Below are 22178 nucleotides of genomic sequence, written 5' to 3'. Positions count from 1 at the left end.
TTCCCCCTCCCGACATCAACTATTACAAAGCCCCACCTGCTGAAAGAAACCACCAGATCAACCAGGTCCCTAGATCTGCGGACTACTTTGGTCAACCCGATTTCACCTAACATCGACCCAGCACCCGTCATAACTGCTTTATCCCACCAAGTTACCCCCGCCCATGCCTCCGGTATCTTCGCTGTCCGGTGTTTAGTTCTCCAATATTCCAAATACTTCTGGATTCTACGCAATCAACGCGTGCCTAGCCTTCAATGAACAGGAAGGAGGCGCCGAAAGGTCTAGCTGCAAACAAACAAAAAAAGCAGAAAAGAAGCCAAATGTATAAAACGACGAGAACTGGTTAAAAAATATTTTCATGTTAGTGGCAGTGGAACTTTTAGGTAATGAGTTTGGCGCTTCATATTTCTGTTTAAACTGATCCTTTGCGCGAGGCTTGCATGCCTCAACAGGAAGGATTTTAGTAATATTTATCAACTTATTGAGATATCATAAAAATGAACATAATTCAATAAACAACCGGAGATTGTACTTATACGATCAGTGAATTTATGTGGTGACATAAGATATATACAAAAATATATCCTATTCGATCAGCATAGGTAATACATCCATATGACAATTCATGAATGGCAACTCAAACAAAACAACTGCTACTTGAATTCTTCGTATGAGCAGTAGTGATTGACACTTTTGCAAATTATATGGACAATATATACAGTTTATGCCATATATACATTATTTACCAACTATATACGTTTCTACAATATATAGTCTGATGGTATTAGCAAAACAGTGTCAATTCGTCGACGTTTCGGTCTCACACTTCGCATTTAAACGAGACCATCGCTGGCAAGCGTTGGATTTTAGTGGTGTTAGACTCCCATACAAATTCCATGCAGGCATTCTAAACATGCCCGAGAAGCACGAATAAAACTTTGGACCTGCCTCTCCCTAATACAAGTTTCAGGAGGACAGGACTATTCTGACATTTCACTTATTCATGGTGCAACATTGCTCCTGATGATGGTCTCCTTTAATTGCGAAGTGTGAGACCGAAACGTCGACAAATTGACACTGTTTTGCTAATACCATCAGACTATGTATTGTAGAAATGTATATAGTTGGTAAATAATGTATATATGGCATAAATTGTATATATTGTCCACATAATTTGCAAAAGTGTCAATCACTACTGCTCTTACGAAGAATTCAAGTAGCAGTTGTTTTGTATGAGTTGCCATTAATAAATTGTCATATGGATGTATTACCTATGCTGATCGAATAGGATATACTTTTGTATATATCTTATGTCACCACATAAATTCACTGATCGTATAAGTACAATCTCCGGTTGTTTATTGAATTATGTTCATTTTTATGACATCTCAATAAGTTGATAAATAATACTAAAATAATTCCTTCAGGAACCTTTCAGTTTATGTTATTGAATATACCCAGTTCCGTGGGAATATTGGGTTGCCCTATTCTGTTATTATCAACAGGAAGGAGGCGCCTACAGGTCTAGCTGCAAACAAAAAAAAGCCGAAAAGAAGCCAAATGTATAAAAAGACAAAGGATCGTAGAAGCCAACAACTATTTGATGCGTCGGGGAAGGTCGGATTGTTCTCAATTTGCAAGATACTTCGCAAAAGCACCAAAACACCACCATCTTTCTCCAAGGCGAGGCAGAAATGCCTCGGAGAAAGCACGGTCATTTTCTGATTCGGGGGCGTGGTTTTCTTTCTCTCTTCTTCCCATTGGCTGGAAGGTAAAATTCCAGCCAATGGGAAGAGGAGAGAAAGAAAACAAGAAAGAAGCTAAAAAAGACGCCCCCGAATCGGACACAAACCAATTTTTCTTAATTTGTCTTGGGTTTGTCTTGGAATAACAGTTTCCTGTTGTGGTACTTTGCCCTCTTGTATCAGTCTCTAATAAGTTGTCTAGGGTAACCTCTAGTCAGAAACTTTGTCTTAAGATGCTCTGCGTTCATGTCATAATCTTCGATGCTCAAACAGTTTGTGTGTAACCATAGGAGCTGGCTGAAAGGGATGACCTATTTTTGACATCTAGGGTGATAGCTATCAAAATGGGGCGGAGTGTTCCTAGTCGTGAGTTTGGTAAAAAAGGTGACCTGGATCAAGTTGTTATATTGATAGATCCAGATGTCAAGGAATTCTACTTTAGTTTTACTGGTCTCAGAGTTTAAAGGGATCTTCTTTAAAGTCACCCCCTACATCAAAGGCACTTTTGGGTATATGTACTGGGTCTGTGACCACTTCAATTCAATTCAGACACTTTTTGGACCTGTAACCAGACACTGCTGGCTCTCTAGCTGCACCTTGCCAGAAGAGCCGCTATGCTGGCAGGACTGCCATTCTGCTAACTACTCTAGTAGGTTGGCCTACTGCTTGTTGAGCTGCAAGAGGGACGGCCACTTTGCTACCTGCCTTGTTGAGCTGGGGTGCTGCCTGCTACCTCTGTGCTGTGCTGACCTAAAGCATTCTCCAAGGGCTTGCTGGCTTCTCCCCTGTTCTTGAAGTCTCAGGGTCATCAAAGACTTTGCTTCGAAAAGATCGAGTGTTTCGCTCTACAAAGTTCCAGCGTTTGTTTTTGATTTGCAACTGCCAACTACGAAGATCAGCTTTACTCACTGTTAGAAATGGGGGTCTCTAGTTGGCAATGGCTGGTGCCACTGTCCAAATAGAAACTCTTCTTCCTAAGTCAGGGCAAGTGGGCCACCCTCTTTAACAACCCCTGCTAAACCCAATGGTAACTTAGCACGAGCAATTAGGGCTATCTCAGAGGCAGTGTATGAAGCGTTTATTACCACGTACAAAAAGGTAGTAATGACACCACAAAAGGACACAACTCAGGTAGGTATAGAAAAATGATATATTTATCTAAAAGTTTAACTCAAAACTTTCAAAGCATTTTAACAACTACAATTCACATCAACCCGTAGGAACTCAACGAGACAACAACGTATTCACCAAAGCATTACACTGACTGAGTTCAGGGCCGGGGCCTACGCGACCCGTTGCGCACCAGATACCTCCCTTTGGAAGGGGACACAGCACACAGCTAGGAGCTGATCTTATCCAGGCACTGTACAAACGCCTACCTGTCGATCCCCTGCCGGGATCTATGTCAGTCAACTCGGTCTAGTGAGACCGCGATGAGCATGCTAAATGTGAGTGTTGCTGCCTGCACTCACAGCTTTGAAAATTACTGTGATTAGTTTACGCGGAGAGAAGGTGTTTTGTAACACTGGTTTTTCCTGCATATTCGATTATGCGCCTAACATAAAAAAGTATGCATTGAATTTTGATAGTTTGTCTTGTTTTGGTTATAGTATACTATCCTATGTGTATAAACCTGAGTGGAGTCTTTTTGTGGTGCATTCATTCTGTTACTGTGTGTGTGTTGCATAAATACCTTACACATTGCCTCTTTTGATAAGCCTGCCTGCTCTGCACCAAACTACAAGAGGGTGAGCATAGATTATCTCAGCTGGGTATCTAGCTTACCCTGACTAGAGTGGTGGGTTCTGCCTGGCCAGGCTGTATACCATAGACATTGGTGATTAACAGTGAGGATAGGTAGGACTTGTGTTTGTGCAATACTATATAGTAACTCATTGTTCATTATAACTCTGTACTGAGACCATTTCACATTTTTTTCAATTTTCCCTGTTTATCCTTTGTGATTTTTCCTGCTAATCCATGTCCCAAACTATAGAAGTAGTACCTTCACCTGCAGCAACTGATTTTGACCTGGCTAAGTTAGAGTCTTACAATGGGACCCAGCTGAAGGGGTTCTCTATGGGATTTCAGATTTCTATCAAGGGACTCACCAGGAACATAGAGTTCCAGAAAGCTCTGAGAGCCAGGGCAGTGACTCAGGTTGCAGGATCTGACAACCCAGGGGAAGAGAAGCAAGAAATCATAGAGGAGGAGGATTACCTGAGTTTAAATTCTAATGTGGATTTACCACTTCTTGGGTAGGCAGCCAATGACGCGCAGGAAGCAATAGTAGTTCCCCCAGCGAGGAGAAGTGTCTCCCCTGGAAGCCTGTCCCCAGAGGAGCTGGCAGAAAGGAGGGAAGAAAAGAAACTGAGACTAGATCCTGCTATGTGCGAGCAGCAGCAAAAACTTGAAGGCTCTTGAAGAGGAGAGACTTGTCATGGAGGAAAGGAAGATGTCCCATGAGCTAATTCTCAGAGAGCTGGAAAGCCCTACAAGTGAGGACCAGCAACAGTAATGGTGGCAGCATACCTGCAGTGTGCTCACATGGGTCAAATTATAGAGTAACCAAGGATTTGGTGCTTAGTTATGTGATGGGGGTGACGTGGACAAGTGGTTTGGAGCCTATGAGGAGGCTTAAAAGTGCACAAGGTCCCAGAGGAGTTCTAGGGTGGTCGTTTATGGGTGTACAGGCCCACAGTGGGGTCGAATGCTCTTCTTACACTAGAGGTGTGGGACCAGACATGCTACACTGCAATGAAGACCATTTTGACCAGTACCTTTGGGTTGACACCAGAGAAGTAAAGATACTGATTCAGGGCTAGTCACAAGCTATCCATATATACAGCTGGATCGATTGCTTGAACCATGCTGATAAGGCACTAAGGGCTGGGTGAGGGGCAGCAAATTAAATGATTATGAAGGGCTGTATAACTTATTTTACATGCTTGATATTTGTTTTACAGAGCTGCGCCAACAGCTAGTCGATAGTAAGCTTTCTGACCTTATGAAGCTTGCTGAGGAGGCAGACATCTGTGTCAGCACCAGAGTGTCCAAGTAAACATCAAGGGGAGACTCCCAAAAGGGGGGCCAGGGTTCCAACAAGAAGAAGGTGAGGTGAGATAAAAGAAGACTGAGGCACCCAGAACAACTCACAGGGGAAAGGGTCTGGATCTCATTCTCAATCTGGCCACCAGAAGAAAGACTACCATGACAAAAGTCAGCAGTCCAAGTCCACTAAATGCTATGAGTGCTTCGAGTATGGACACTACGAGGGGGATTCCAAGTGTCCAAATAGAGCATTACCTCCCACTGGAAGAAATGTTCCTAGGGTGGCTAGTGTAGGGCTGGGTGAGGAATTTGTCCCAGTTAATGAGGGGGAGTTTAGTAAGGTTACCCTTATGTCCCTGGGTGACAATGAGATGGATCCTAAAGTTAATGTACAGGTAATGGGTCCCCATCAATAGGCAAGGCGTGGCGGCTCTACATGATACAGGAGCCAGTTTGACTATGGTAAAGAGTCTGCTGTTTTCTCCAGAGTAGGGAATTCTCCATGCATTCTATCAGGTTGTGATGGCTGACAACAGAGAGGGTCACTATCCTGTGGCTCTAATTCAATTTGCGTGGGTGGGGGCGTCAGGTCTTCTGAAAATTGTTGTAAGCCCTGCCATCCCCAGGATGAAGTGAGCTCCAAGCTGACCTTCAGGAGCCAAATGGCTAAGTTTTTAAAGCAAGCTTCCAGTTACCTAGAAGCCAGCCAGGACATCAAGAGGTGGTGGTATGGCAAAGATTCTACCACTGTGGATTGGCAGATTGGTCAGAAAGTGTTGGCATGGAGCTGGCGAAGCCCAGAGCTCTCCAGGACTGCTGGACTGGCCCATATGATGCGAATGAGAAAAATGGGGAGACCGCCTACCTTGTGGATCTCAGGAACCCTAGGGACCCATGTGTGGTGCATGTCAATCACTTCAAACCCCACTATGAGAGGTCTTAGGTCACCATGCTTCTGGTGATAGATGGCGAGGAGGAAGAGGAGGGTGAACTGACTTCTTATCCTGTGAGGAGACAGATGGGTCTGGCCTCAACAGACGATGATTTTTAGCGCTCTACAAAACGCCAAATAAGTATTTGATGACTCAATTTGTTATGTCATGTGTAATTCCTAGAATATTATAAAAGTCCCGGATTAACTTATTTTTGCAATGCCCTGGCCTTTTTTGACAGAGGACCATGCCCAGTAAAAAGATTTCACTAAATGTTCATAGACCGTTACTGTGTAGTTCAGGATACACTGTGAGGGCTCGTTCGGACATGTTCACCTTGTCAAACAATAGATAGGAGAGGTGCAGCAACTGACAAAAAGTAGTTTGTAGAAGTCCCGTATTATTGAGAAACACATGTCAGGCATAAAAGCATGGCGGCACGTGTTAGCACAAGCAGTAGCCAGACTTGTATGGAGCTGTATCACGGTGGTGGTCGAAGGTGCTGGGATCCGGGCATGCATCTTTCAGCTGCAGCTGCTCTTAAAAAACATGGTGGCAATACAGGGGACCAAAAAGGAAGCCCAAAGGATAACTTGGAATAACTGGGAGAATATCAGAAGGAGGTGCACTTTAAAAAGGGGAAGGCGTCTAGGCAGGACGGAGAGGCGAGCCAATAGCAGATACTCGCTTTGAAACAGAGATGTGAAATCGCATTAAAACCCAATTTTTTCCATTGAGTCTGGTAGGATGAGGGGATCAAAGAGAATAGAGAATAAAGGGGACTGTATCTTGCTAGTTTAGGAGAGGGAACAGTACAGGAAGCGAAAGAATATGTTGATATATTCGTTAGCTTTCGACCTGCAGACGAGAAGGGCTGAAGGGGTAAGCAACATGGCGACGAGGATCAGAGCATGGAGTTAAAGGAAGGCGACTCGGTCTCTATCTTTCTACAGGCAAAGATTAGCATCAAATACCCGAAAGGAACTTAAAATAGAAAAGCGCTGGGTGGATCTATTCCTGAGGCTGTATTCAATGGTCATATATACAACCCAACTGCCAACACCGCCATTTTATTCACATTTGTGAATGTGAAGAAAATGGTGGTATCGTTTTGCAATAAAATAAAAAAACTTCTAGAATATTAAACTAATATTTAGACTCCCACTTGCTTTGGGCCATCTGACCCTTATGTACGCCCAGCAATTGGCTATTCAGGTATATAATTTCTATTTCTTGAGACCAAAAACTGGTGCTCTGTCTTGCTCATCCATTATATTATTCTTTCAAGAATGAATGCCACCAGAAACCTTCTAAGACCAGCTTTATACCTTTCTTGAGCCAATTGGAATTGTAGAACCTATGATGCAAGACTCCCTACACCAGGGAAGGGGTAGCAATATTAGAGCACCCACCACCCACATTTACGATAGCTGGTAAACTCCATGACCATTGAGCCCCTGGTCCATTTCCTGAGCTGACAATCTTTTTGTATCAGATAAACTGGCACTGGGACACAAACTCAGTACAGAAAGGCCACTGTAGAGCCAGCTCATGGTGTACCCTTGGTTCCAGCTGCCCCGGCCTGGGGCAACAGGTACCAGCGAAAAGATGTGGAATGCCACTGGCCATTCAGTGCCCCGATCCATGCTGCTACTGTGCAAAATGTTGAAGTAAAGCATACACGGATCTATTCACAAGACATGATGGTTCCCATCAAACAAAAAACAGTGACAAATATTGCTTGCTTAAGAAACTTTATTGATGTTGAAGAAACATTCAGAGGAGCTTTTACATTGAATCAGGAGGGCTGAGTGGTGTCCTTTTCCATTGAGCCAGTTCAAATGATATCCTTCCTAGGGGTTATAAGTGTCGTATTGGGAACAAGTAAATTATGGAGACTCAAAGAGAATAAACACATTGAACTCTGCCCTCAGGAAGAAACACACTTCAACTGCACTCTTGTTTTGCAAAAGGAGCAAGAGCGTAGAAAAGCTTATAACATTTTGGGAAATGTTGAAATTTCCCCTTTTACACGCTTGTCTGATTCCTCTTTATTGCTAGCCTTCAGTTTACACTGGCGTTTAAAGTTTAACTTTAATATGTATCTGCATTAGAGACATTTGTAAAATCCTTGATATATCATTGAGTATTTGCGTCTATTCTTTTGCTTCCTTCCCAAGTGATTTCTCGAAGTTTGAACTTCATCCTCGCTTCGATCAAACTAAACAAGGCTTGAGTAGCAAGAAGAGCAATGAACAACAACTTTTTGAAATGGTCTAGTCTAACACTTGTGTTTTATATTGATATTACGTTTTTACCCATGTTTTTCCTTGGCTTCTTTGTTGTCACCCTTTAACTACATTCGGCGTCACAATGCAAATATTAATGCAATTATTTAATAAGTTCTTCTTTCCTCATTGGTCAATTTGACAGAATCTTGTGTCTCTGTTGAATTCAACATGTCTGCACATATTAAGCTTAATCTACGATGGCTACTCTGTTAATGCTGTCTCGGTCTGTTTCCATGGAATTTGTGCTCCTCTGTACCTTCCTTCTTCATTTTCTATTTCACATTCACCTCAATTTCCTCGACACACGAAGACACCACTTTGCCGTCAACCACTTCTTCAACGATAGTCTTCACCTTTCTGGTTTTGGTGGGTTCTAGAGATTTAACAAGAAATGACAAACAAGTTACAACTGGGTTTCAGAAGTAAGAAACATAATTAATTTGAAGTACACATGAGTATGTTTTTGTTTTTTGAGGAAATGGAAAGTAGTTGAGTTTAGTTTCCAGTTGCTATTCTATGACCTAACCGCTAAGGTAATTTTGTCATAGTGACTTTGTTTACATCAAAAAATTAGCATCTGTTTCAAGCCGAATGGATGACGGAGTTTTGGAGTGAATCCTATAAGTGGGAGGAGCTGAGGGTGCCAGTAGAGTTGCCGCTTAAGAGTGCCAACTTTAGTAGCAGGCCACCAGTGCTATACCTTTCCCTTCATTCCTTACATGTCTCTTCTTTTCTAGTCTGACTAAATATCAAAGATTGGTGCACCTCATGCACCCATCAAGGTTGAGGCAGATATACACTCTGCTTACTATATGCACAGGGCTTCTAATCTTGAAATGCTTCCTCATGGCCAACACTCTACCACTTAGTATGACGCCACCATGATTTTAGTTTTTTTTCTCTGATTTCATTAATTTTCATCACTTCAATAACAAAAATTCTTCCGTTGACCTTATGATATAACACTACAACCAAGCATAAAGAATTGTATTAAAAATGCTTCCCCAGTTCTTAATTTGTAAAAATTTAAGATTTAAGTGCCAGGGCCTTTGTCAGGTGGCCAATGCAGCTTGAACCACCCATTGCCCCTGCCAGAGCTGCCAATGACAGGACCAACCCAATTACTAACTATCAGACTCTTACAATTTTGACAATTCAGGCTATTCAAGGCCTCAAAGCTACAAGAATGGCTTCGGCGGCAGGTGTTAGTAATTTTAATGTATATTAATTAATAAAAAACTGCTATTGTACTCTTATCCAAATTAGACAAACAGCGCCACCCTTTGGCATGCTGTCACAAATGCTGGTGTTGACAATTAAGTGCCAGTGCCGAGCACCGTAAACCACCAGCTCAAATTAAACACTGTCCCTACCCCTTCGTTAGGCTAATGTTAAACATCTAATTTAACCCCCCTGTTCAAAGGCACTGTATTTGGAGTTCCTATTTCACACCTGTGCTCAAATATTACTTCTGAAATGTATTGGAAGAAATAGTGCCAGGTGTGTTCTTTTTAGATTACCTTAATTAAAATATAGGGTCTCATTTTCCCGTTTATCATGATTTTTACACATACATACAGATGGAAAATAACCTGTTTTGCTGATTGTATTTAAAAAATGTAAAAATACAGAGATTAGTTTCTTTTAGTTTTTCTCCACTTTCTCATTTATTTCTGCCAGGCCAAAGCTGTGCATATTAATAGCACTGGAAGTTTAAAAAGAAGAAGTGATACAGGGGCATATTATCAAGGGGGTTTATCTCCGCTTTGCTGGCTTTAAAAGCCAAGAAAGCGGAGATAAAATTATCTCCCTATTACCTAGCTGTCGCTAACACCAGTTAGCAACAGCTAGTAGGAGATAGCGACCATCTTGGGCCCCACTTTGCATGTCAGTGATATTTATCACTAATGACATGCAAAGTGGGCGTGCCAAGATGTTAGCGACTGGAAACAGTCGCTAACATTGCTATCTCCTATTACCAACTTTTGGAGATATGCGCCCTAAGCGCGAATATCTCCAAAAGCTAACTCCTGCCCTGAGCAGTTCTTAGCCATGTTATCCAATGGGAGGTGGATAACATGGCTAAGAGCATTAGCTCGGTAATGCATGAATATCGCGGACTATTCAGCGATATTCGTGCATTGCGACCAAGGTTTATCTGCGATAAAAATCCCCGCAGCTCAGCGGTAATTTTTTGTCTCTAACCAAGCAATAGCGATAATTATCGCTATTGCTTGGTAATATGCCCCACAGTTTCCTAATGGGATTTAAGAGCTGCTGATACTCACTTGTGTTAAAGTGCTAATTTATGCAGTTGTGTGTATTATTTTCTTGTATATGCGTGCTCTGCCTGTTACAAACATTGAAGTGTAAATGTTCATTAATAGTACAATTTATATGGAAAAACCCGAATAGACACTTCTCTTGTCACCAAACAAAAAAAAGTAAAGCTAAGCTAATCTATAGATTCAGACATAAACGTAACAGTAGAATGCCATGAATCCAGGAGCCTTAGTTATATTTTCAAAGGATTTGGGGTTAGGAATCTGTAGAGCGTCATATACCTGAAGAAGACATGAAGAAGGCATGCAGTGCCATCCACAGCCCACAACTGAGGAGCAATAACAGGGAAAAGCGTGTGTACCTTTCTTGGAGTCCACCGATGATGTCTGTGACTTCACCTCAGTGTATACCTTTTGGCTTGAGGACACTGACGAAGTCTTAGAGGATGACATCTGGGAGGAGGAGGAGGATTTGCTGCTGCTTCCGCTAAAGAAGTACATTTGCATTAGTCACATTGAATTTCTTTTGTAATTAGTCAACAGATAAAATAATCTTCAAATTTGCAAACTTTATCAACTTTCACAACATGATGATTTATTTATTTTTAATATTGAGTAAAAAAGTGTCTTGTAAAGTTTTGTGACGTTGATGAAGTTTGCAAATTTGTGAAGCTGATAGCTTCACAAATCTCCTTGTGAGCAAACTTTTGTACCCAGACGTTTCTTTTCGTCAAAATGGTAAGAGCATCGAGTCAGGCTTCAAAACATTCTTTAAAGACATTATTGTTTGCTGTGATTGAGACGTCAGTAAAAATCTAAAGAAGGTTTGTGGGTAAGATTCAGTTGCGGCTGGTGGATTTTGAAAGTGGTGGGGCGGAAAGTTGTACCCCAATGTAATAAGCGAGCGAAGCGAGCGAGCCCGAACTGCAAAAGGAGGGTGCGGGGGGGTTCTCCCCCCGCTAGAAATTTTTGAAAAAAATTGATTAAAATGGTGGGTTTTACACCACATATTTACTGCAAATTGTTGAAAAAAGGGGGATCCAAATATAGCATTTTGAAGCACAAGTGTGAAGAAAACATTAGAATCAAATCAAAAATGTGCCCAATCCTCAAACTGATCTGCTTGCAAAATGACCACCAAGCCAAGCACATAAAACCAACGGAAACAGGCCCTCTAAGCGTTTCCCACCTGTAACACATCTGTGAACCACCTGGTTTTCATTGTATATAATAATGAAAATGCTGCAGTTTGTTCTTATTTATCTTATGCAACTTATAATCATTGACAGAGCCTATAGTCCGGGCTGGTTGTAGGTTTAGTGTCACTCGTATTATATATCTGGAGGCAATACCAGAAGAAGCACAATACCAGTGGGGCAGCACACTATGCTAAGTACAGATTTTTTGCTTAACAGTTTTAAGCCACGCTCATAATTACATTGGCTGCCCCTTCGAGAGACCCCCTCCCAGTTTTTTCATCCCACTTAAAGCGCTGCACAAATACTATGCTTACACTTTTCGTGAGAGCCCTGGGAAACTGGGACGCACAGGTTACTCACACATAAATCAGAAAAATAAACACCAAGCTCCCTGGAAGACAAACCCTAACATTTGACCTCTGTCTTTGATTGCACAGCAAATGTGACAAGATAAGAACAAGTTTTAAAAGCTTGTTTACAGAAAGCGAGTTTGTGGAAAAACACAGTATACAAGATTTTGGCAATGGAAGGGCCGAACCAGACAGCCTAAAACAAAGCCAGCAACCAGAAAATGTGAGTTACAAACCACACAGCTAATGGTAAGCAACGGGCGGAATGCATTCCTGCGTCAACTTTCTGAATGTCTCCAATCTCTTTAGCAAACCAGACAGCTACAGGGTTTGGTAGGCTGAGACGTATAAAAAGTAGTTATATGAATGTGAGCAGTGGAAGGATAGATGTCATCCAGTCAAAGGGATTGTAAAGAAGCTACAACAAACACAAGAGGAAAAAAAGACATTAAGTAAGAAACAAGCGACTAGATAGGCAACCAATGATTAGCAATGGGCTGGCACAAAGTCCACTGGGAGTTTTTGATATGGTTCACAGAATGCCTTTAAAGCACAGGCAGCTAAAAGGCGTCTGTAGGCAAGATCTAAAAAAAGCAGATTAAATGCAAATGCCTTGTTCCTTGCATTGAGGGAATGGGACTATTGGGCTACTAAGGGTTTGGCCGGCTGAAAGGAGAGGGTGCAAATACATGCTTGTGAGCGAGTGCATAGCTGGAAAGATGAAAGCATGTGTGCGTGCATGGATGAAAAGATGAATGTGTGAAAATATGTATGCTTGCCATCATGTCCCCATTTTGAGGGCAGAGAAAACAAAGGCTTCCCCAGCTCCATGAAACAGAGACATTTGGGGAGAGGTTGCATTGTCATGGCTATGCTGGGACCAGGATAAGCCAAATTTCAAGTCCCATAACATTATGCAATTTTGTTTCGAGCGAAAGTCTGTTGCATTGAGGAAAGTATGGCCACAACACAATGGAACCACTTTCTACATTTGTGGACTTTTTCCTCAGGCCTCTTGTTAAAGAGATGCCATCCTACTTACAGGATACAGCAGATGTTCTTAGGCTCCTCCCTGACATAGATTTCAACGCCGAGACTGACCTATTGGTCAGTTTCGGCATGGAATCTCTTTATAGCTGCATTCCGCAGGAGGAGACCCTAGAGACAATTCGACACCTTCTCTCCTTGCGTGACCTAGACAGTTTCACCCCTCTCAACTTCATTATGGAATGTGCTAGATTAGCAATGATGGAAAACCTCTTCCAATTTGAAGATCAGTTTTTTTCTCCAAATCTCCGGTACATCTATGGGGAGTATTTTTGCCCCCAGCCTCGCCAACCTATATGTCCATCAATTTGAACAGGACCATGTTCTCAACCATAGCAAACCTTATTTCCATCAGGTGTTGCTATGGAAGAGATACATAGATGATATCCTGTTGGTTTGGCGAGGCTCTCCCTCAGAGATTCAATCATTCCACAAATGGCTGAATGAACAGAACCAATATTTAAGGTTCACTGTTGAATTTAGCTGTGAGCGTCTCCCCTTCCTGGATATTTCAATATTTCCAGAAGGAGATAGACTACAATCTGAACTGTATACCAAACCAATGGCAAGAAACTCTCTACTTGTGTTCAATAGTCACCATCCACGAGCATTACGTGAAAAGCTTCCCGTTGGACAGTTTCTCCGGCTCAGAAGAAATTGTTCCTCCAGAGGACTGTTTGACAAACATGCTAAAGCCCTCTCTCTGCAATTACAGGAACGACAATACCCTAAACACTTGGTCAAGAGAGCATGGAAACGTGCATCGAATAACAACCGGGAGGCTCTTTTGGATAAACGGCCTGAGAAACCTCCTTTGGAGTACATTCAGTGTGCTCTCTAATAGAATCCAAAGAACAGTACGGAAACACTGGGGAATTTTAAACGTGGCGGAAACCAATGTACCACTTCCCCTCTTCTCCTTTAAGAGAGCTTCCAGTCTTCGTGACAGTCTGGTCCATACAAGACCAAGAGCACAAACTATGGATAGTACCACCACACTTTGGAATCTACCACCGGTCCAGGGCCACTACCCTTGTGGCTCTTGTAGTGTCTGTCCACAAACGTACAAAACTGACAGAGTAGATTTAGGTTTGGGAAAACCTTGGCTTCTGAAAAAACATACTAATTGTAATTCAGAGAGAGTTATCTACATGATAACCTGCCTCTGTTCACTTAGATACATAGGACATACCACCCGTAAAATCAAATTGAGAATCAGTGAACATAAGAGCACGATCCGTTGCCATAAACAATCCACAAGGTTGACCAATCATTTTCTATCCCTTAAACACACGGCAGAAGATATGAGGTGGGTGATCCTTGAACACCCATTCATTCCACCACACATCAGTGACGTGTCGAGATTCCTGTTTGTCAAGGAGCAGAAATAGATTTTTAAGTTGATGAGTGACAGTAAAGGCCTGAATGATGACATACCGTGGATATCATTGTAATTACATTCCAGTTTTAGGTTTGTCTTTACACCATGTCATAAACAATGTAAATGTAAATGTAAATGTGGCGTATTTGTATAGCGCGAACAGTGACCCGGAGGCATCCCGGCGCTTGTACTCCTACCACAAGGGAACCCCTCCTGGCTTTTCCTTGTGGGGTGTCCACTCCTGGGCATCCCATGGTGAAACCAGGCATCCCTTGTGTATCAGGGGGCCTTTGTGGAGACTAAGCAAGCTATTGCCCAGAGTTGCAGCGTGAGACCCATGCTTAGAATCGGCACTGAGGCGAGAATATCCGGTCAGAGGAATTTAAGCCGAGGCGGGAATCGAACCCTGGTCCCTGGCCAGCGTTCTGCATCAAGGTCTGCCGCTCTAAGCATTGAGCCACACTTCTCCACATGTAGGGTCATGCAACTAGATTTTCCTGTTGAACTTCGGCATCCCCTTTCTAAATCCTCATGTATTCAATCATGCAGGGCATAAGTGATGCATAAACAACAGATCTTTTACAGTCCCACATCAATAGGCCTTCGATGTATGTTCCCTTTGGCCCTTTGAATGTATGATTAACTACCTGTAAAACCATTACTTCTAGAAATAAGCAGTGTCCACCAGCCTTTAGATCTGTCTGTACTTTTTTTCTAATGTGTTTCTTCCGAAAATACTGAAGACTATTTTTACTATCCAATAAGGATCCATGTCAGAACTGTCAAGTGGATGTACATTGTTTATTACTCTCCTGCGATGTAAACCAGTACCAAGCATCACACATTTGGATAATCTACTGGTTATGTTAAAATAACATAATAAGATTTGCTGTGCCTTTGGAGTTCCCCGGCTTTAGGAATACAAAATAAAGGTTTTTCTTTCAACAGAGTTTGTAAATACTTTTTAGTGACTAACAAATATAAGGCACGGGTATTTAAAATAAGCTGTACTATACGCTTTACTAATGACGTGCAGCAATGATTTCAACGCTCAGGCGCTTTTGCGCGAGCCGAGTCTCTCATTTATTGAAGCTCTGCGCATGCGCTAACATACTCCGCTACAATGCACCGACGCGAGATGAGTGCACACCTACCACACCAGCCGAATGCGCTTTTGGCTTCAATTACAGTGCATGCCCGAGGAGAATAGTGGCTCGCTCTTCGCGCAACTACAGCGTGAACTATTCTACAATTGACTAACTGATTGGGGCTAATTTTCCAATTAAGCGTGCTATAAAGAGTGCGATGACGCCCATTTCGGTACCTCCACTTCCTCTCGGATGCCAGAGAGGGGTACCGACGGTTAGGTAGGTCCTGGTCTCTTCTTGAGGGAATTGATCTACACTAAGAGGATTCCTTAAACCAGCTACGCCTTGCATAATCCTCCTTTTATTTTGGTAAGATGAAGTCGTGGGGATTTTTTATCATCTCTAACCTATCCTGACTATGTTTTCACTTATGCCTTCGCCGTAAAGTGAATCCTTACACTATTCAAGGAATAGACCATCTCATACCAAATACTGCTAAGTCTCAGTCGTTCTTGTTCATAGAGGGAGTTTCGTAAACCAACAACTGGGTTCCTTTTTAGAGTAAAAATGATATAGCAAACTAGCTGGACACAACAAATATGACATTGACTGTGCCCTTATTTCCATTCATTTTTACATAACAGAGTGGGGCCTCATTTTCCCGAGCGGTTGCCGGGTGAGGTGAGGTGATCTCCCACATAATGCTGGGTGAGTAATACATCAAATTAAGTTATTGTCAACAGGCTTTGCTAAATAGAAGGACTATAGTCTTCTGTTCAACGAAGGGACGTCTCTCTTCGATTTTTGTGTGTTGTCTCCACTATTTCTTTATGTCATTTTGGGATATATGTATACAACCTTACTATGTACTCTGTGCACTGTTCTCCTTTTTCTCCTTTAGGAAAGGACAACTAAATCAATCCCACCAGCTTACATTGGGGACCCAAGTTCCTGGTAAGAGTAATTGAATATTCGTTGCACACTAACAGTTTTCATATTTAGTCTTACTTGCACTTTTTTGCAGTAGCTATCCATCCTAGGTCCTGAAGAAAGCCGGACAGTTGTTCCGCTTGGCTGAAACATGTTGACCTCACTGCACAGCGTCAAAACATAGTTATACTTTCAGACTATTGGGCGTAATTTTATTTTTGACACTGGGATAATCTCTATTAAACTCATATTTTGCCCCAGTAGTCAATTTTAATATCTTTCACACGCGTATTTCACAGCATTGCGCATCATCAGCACCATCTGAAAAACACTGTGGCTAGAGTTCCACCTCAGAAATCCATCTCTGCACCATCGATTGATGGGTTGGGCGAGGTTTGTATTCACTATCTGTATCCCACATGATGATATTCCCCCATAAGGGTGGCTTGATTGGAGTTTCTCAGCCCTGTGTCAATTCATCTGGTTGCTACATGATCTCACCTTGCCTTTAGATTTTAGTGCAGCACACACATTCCCTAGACCGGACATATCTTCTTTTGTTATCACAACACAATAGGGACACAGACGGTTCACAGACACACACTGGTGAATGTATTAATGCACCAGTGTCTGTAACGATGCGTCAATGGATGCCTTAGAGTGGGATCGTACATGGATGGCTAAATAGGTGTGGATAAGTGCCTGGGTGTGACTGGATTGATAAAGGAAGGTGCAAATCTGGCGGAAGTCCAGAGCTGGACTCCATGGCGTCTGCATCAGAAGTGAATACCAGCAGAAGGCACATAGGTCCCAGGAACTCCACAAGAGACGCAAGCGGTACACCAGCTGCCATCTTCCTTCTCCTTGGCCCCTCCTTTTCTACGTACACATAACTTTTATCCTCCAAAACAACAGAACCTTGGTTGCTTGCAGTTACACAACCTCTGGCTTACCCGAAAGATGAGAAATTCCCTGAATCCACCCTCGTTTACTGAACTGCAAGATCGAAATCGGACACTCCAAAGTGGTGGAGTCGTGGGGTGCTCGAGATTTGAGGTGGGTCTTGGTGAGGCCTTTGGGGTATTTTACAAATACATGCCTACAGTTTTTTGTTTTCCATATGTTACCTATATAATTTTTTTAATTTTTATTTATGGTAAATAGAGGGGGGTGAACCAACAAATTAACAGCAAGAGCCAACCTAGAGCCGAGCCAGGGGTCAGTCTGGGCTCAAAGAGACCAAGCACAAGCAAAGCCAGCAAAACATTTGTTAAGTAAATCATGCAACAATCATCTTGTAAGCACAGAATAAAAAGTTTCACATTTCAAAAAAGTTTTCTTTGTTAGGTGGGAGTGTTTCAATCTGGTACGTTAGTTTTTTTTATACAGATGAACTGAGAGTCATTTGCTAGTTGTGGTAATTGCTTAAGATGAGCTTAGAAACATGAATGCTACCTCCTGCCTTGCCCTAACGATGATGTCAGTATAGAACCAACTGGCAATTCAGAAGGCCATTGCCTCCTATATGTAGCTCACTTGCAAGCAAGGATTATATACAGAGCATATCCAGAACGGATGTAGCTCAAGGTGCTGTTAAATGTGCTGATGAAAGAAAAATTGTCAGAGTAAAATAAAATAATTACCTAGCATCACACAGTTTGTTCAACTGAGGTGAGGTAGCTGACATTGATCACAGGTTTCCTGAATTAACACTGCACAATTCAACCATTAATCTTACATGACAGTGCCTGCACTGAGAAAGCATTCTTCTTAATACATTTTCCCTTCGGAGTGGGTAGGCTTGAACAATGAGGTAAGAGGGCGGGCAGGAAAGCAAAAATCTTGAGAAGGCTCGGCTCATTTTGAGATTGAGGTTCTAAGAGTACCTCCAATGAGCCAGCCATTTGGCTCTAGCCTTTTAACTCTAGGCCTCTGCTGATAGTTCACACTAAGTGTCCTGCCATGCATGGGCAAGGTAGGTAGCACTGGAACCTGTTATCTACTGAGAAAATACTGTATGCATTTGCCCCAAAACGATTTCACTACGATTGGGCACATAAGTGACCCATACCAGTTGCAGACTATCAGAGGTTCTAGACAATAAAATACAAAAAAGCAAGAAGTGATACTCGATTCTTACATTTCATAATAATAATGAAAAACATACATCCATTTAAAAAGCAAACGCGTGCGCCTTGAGATTGATGCCTGTAGTGTCCACTCTGTAATTAATAAAAATAAACCCAAGTACATTTCAACTCAGATGGACTTGTTTCTCTTGGGCTTGGTTCCACTTTATCTGCAGCTCTTCCTCTCGGCCCTGGATTACTAGGACCCCTGTTGTTCCGTGCCTGTACTTCATCTGATCTCTTTTCCCCCAGAACTGGTGACTCACACTAACTAAAAGGGTCGACTGGCCTGCTGGGCAATCAAGCTGTGCCCGAAGGGCTGGTCTGAAATGTCAGCATTTGATAACCCCACATCAATAGCTCTCTCTTTTGGGGGCTCTTCAACCACAACTGCCTTAACAGGAGAATCAGTTTGAACTTGAACAACACCTGCAGTATCTTTGCTGGTACTCGACAATCCCAGTCATTGCAATCTCAGATGGGGCACATGCCATTTTACTCACAACCATCACAACAATGGCATTTTGCACAGAAATGTGGCTTAATTCAAGCACATTAATAAAAACTCTTTTTTGCATCATAGAAAGTTCATTTAATTTGCGATTTTGTTAATATCTCTCTACGTATGCAAATCCATATACATTTCATAGAAATCATTATAGTCAATGCACAAAATGCAAACCCTAAAATCTTTTCCACCCTGGCATGTAGGACATTGTTGCCATTGATACAGGCCTGCCTACTCAAGCCTGTGTACCCACAGCTCGGAAGGAAGAAGGCGGTGGACTGAAGGTCAATGTTTCACGGGCATTAAGGCCTACCAACATTCCATGAGTTTGGTGCAGATATACTATGTGGTCTGTACCTGCCGGGCCCATCCTTATGTTTACGTTTACCAGCTCAATACCAAAATAAACGTGTTCTGACTGAAAGACTAGGCCAGTGTCTGATCCATACTATCACACTTTGCTTCTCAAACTCCAGGGAGGAGGGGTGTTTTTGTAGAAAGGGCCAATATCCAAGCTGTCCCTGCAGAGAGAGCAGCTAGAGTCAATTTATAATTCCATGCTACACAACCTCTGAAGTCATTTAGTCACACGGAGGTCGTCATTGGTTGATGCATTGCTTCACTTTCTGTTTTGTTACACAGACTACACTTGTGAGGCTCATCAGACATTTCGTGTATTTGTAAAGCACACGTTTACCCAGAAGGGTATTTTGGTGCTGAATATCAGATGCTTATTGTTATCCAACTCCTTGCTACTCATTTTATCGACCTCAGAAGGAGGTGGACCCATCGGGATATGAACCTGTGGTCAAAAGCAGAGCCCCTACAGTGGACGCATTAGTCCACTAAGCCACCAGGCGTGGCTATGTCTTTCCTCTAACGTGATTACTTCGACTTTCCTCTCTAATGAAAGTAATTTAACTGGGTGGAAGAACTTTATTGAATTTTTGATGCCGTTTCGCTATGTGGAAAGTCCAGGATTATGGAATGCTAAAAGTGAGATTGTGGTAAAAGTCAAGCTGATTGATTCTGTTATAAATGTGTTCTCTTTTTTTTAATCAAAAGTCTACAGTCTGCAGTCTGCTGCACTCCTGGCAATCAGCATTTGAAATGTGATCTAATGCAACGTACTTTTGTTGGCATTTTTATGGAGGAACTTTTACGTCAACACCGTTCCCTGCTGCCTGCAGTGCAGTGCCCTTTTAAAACACTCATTTGAAGGGACTCTCAAGTCAGCTGAACACAGTTCCTGCAGAGAGCAGAGGTCTCCTTTACTGATTTGAACTCCCATTTGTCTTTATGTGAGAGTTTCACATAAAGACAACAGTGAGATTACCTTTTGTACGCTGATAAAATCCATGCAACCATCGTACAGCCAAAGCCAGTGCCCCATGCTACCACAATGAAAGAAACTTAAAAAAAAAAAGAATGATCATACGAACTCGGAACTCCTGAAACAAAAAAACTTGCCTGTTCATTACAGCTCTAGAGACAAGGCCTGGGTCCGACCACGAGTTGGTTTCAGGCTGCTCTGAAATGAACCCACATGTGACGCTCTGGAGTTTAAAAGAGGGAAGCAGGCAGCCATCTCGAGTCTGCGCAGACTCGATTTCTCGGCTTCCAGACTGTTTGCAGCCTCTACTCCACCCTTTCGAGTTGGGAAAGGGCGGGGTGACAAATTCCCCACGCCCTGATTGACATGAAGCCCCAGCGCTACAGAGCTTCGGCATCAGGGGGTGGAGACTGGTCTGAAATTCAATGCTTTTGCCGAGCTGATAACATCACAGGCCCCAGGGCTGTGAGATCGTCAGCCGGGCAAAAGCTGCAGACCTTGTCACTCAGCGTTAGCCTCACTGCAGACTGCAGTAACATCGCATCGTAAGTAGCAGGCAGTGTTTAGCAGCCCCCGTCCGTCCTGAAAAGAAAAACCTAATGAGTATTTTTCATGTTTAGGCTGTGTGAAAACAAAAGGTAAAGCACAAGACTTTGCTTTTATATTGGCAGACCAGTGCCAGCTAAAATAAAGGGGGCGGAGCCCCGACGCCCTCAAAGAGAAACCGCCACTGGTAAGATTCCATAAAATGTTAAGCGCTCTGTTACAAGTTGGGCGGAGCAGTATTCTTGGAGGGATACCAACCGCCCCATTAAAGGTTTTACAGAAACACCTAGTAAAACCAAAGGTGCTTGGAAATAGATTTGAACACATGCAAAATTGACATCTTCATCCCTGTTACAGCATGAGTTCTCCCTGGTTCCAGCTCAGAAATGTATGCAGCCCTGTAATTGGGCATTACCCATAGCACAATCTTCGTATCTATCTGATATGTTTAAAAAATATATTCCTCCCAGACTGCTACGCTCGACATCTGCCTGTCTGATCACAGTACCTAAATACTGGAGAGCAGATTTGGGAGGGTGGACTGTTTTTGTGGTTACTGCTCAGGCATTGAACAGACTGGAGCCTGAGGTTATACCTAGAGCCAAATTTCCTAAAGTTTTACAGGGATCTATTGACCCATTTGTTTACATAGGCTTTGCCTGGAGTCACTGAGTATGTGAGTTGATTAATAGAGTGTATTAGTATGCTAGCGTCTGGACAACCTCGGATAATGGCGCACCCTATAAAACTAATGAATAAACAATAATATATCAGTCCCAATGTTTATCTATGGTCCCAATATTCACACTTTTTTTGAGGGCACTCTAATAATGAGGCCTTCGGTGGTCACCAATGTTGGTGTACACCTAGGTTGTGTAATGGAGCCTGGTAGGGAACATGCAAAGTGCGCATGACTGTATGGCCGACTCAAGACGGACAGCTGAACAGTCATGCTCTCTTAGAGTGTGCCACCACTCTTACCCCTGTGACTCCAGCTGTGCCCTAACATAGCCCTGGAGTGAAAAAAAAAATGATAATAATGGCGTTTTTATCATTTTATTTTTCCTTTCTCCTGCTTTGAGAGGAGCAGGCGACGCTCCTCCGCCTTAGTGGAGCGGCCACCTCTGCCTAGGCCAGTGAGAAACAATTTGAATGTAACACTATTAAAGACTATATCTTTCCTTATCCCTCCATATCAGTAGCTCAGTGATGAGGCTGGAACTCCTATTCGATTACCACTACTGGCCAGAACAGTAACTCTAGGAAAGCAGAAAAGCTGTCCTATTCTGAGTTTAAGCCTGAGGGTCCAATTAAGAATGGGAAATAACTGGAGAACCAGATGTAATGCACCATTGCACCTTGTTAT

General features: G+C 42.6%; 1 protein-coding gene across 1 annotated transcript in view; it reads right to left on the bottom strand.

Moving 5' to 3' along the window:
• Window positions 1–7467: 7467 nt before the first annotated feature.
• LOC147717242 (keratin, type I cytoskeletal 47 kDa-like) overlaps window positions 7468–22178 on the bottom strand; it is a 33713-nt gene continuing 19002 nt past the window's right edge. Inside the window, exons 7-8 of the mRNA XM_086924190.1 lie at window positions 10664–10788; window positions 7468–8392 (exon numbers count right to left, since the gene is read on the bottom strand). Coding sequence (XP_086780316.1) covers window positions 8292–8392; window positions 10664–10788 — 226 coding nt within the window. The 3' untranslated portion in view covers window positions 7468–8291. The remainder of the gene's footprint in view (window positions 8393–10663; window positions 10789–22178) is intronic.

The sequence above is a fragment of the Lissotriton vulgaris genome, chromosome 5, assembly GCF_964263255.1.
Source record: "Lissotriton vulgaris chromosome 5, aLisVul1.2, whole genome shotgun sequence".
Taxonomy (NCBI): Eukaryota; Metazoa; Chordata; class Amphibia; order Caudata; family Salamandridae; genus Lissotriton; species Lissotriton vulgaris.
Note: the sequence above shows the minus strand (reverse complement) of the source record. Positions and strands in the feature narration are given on the sequence as shown.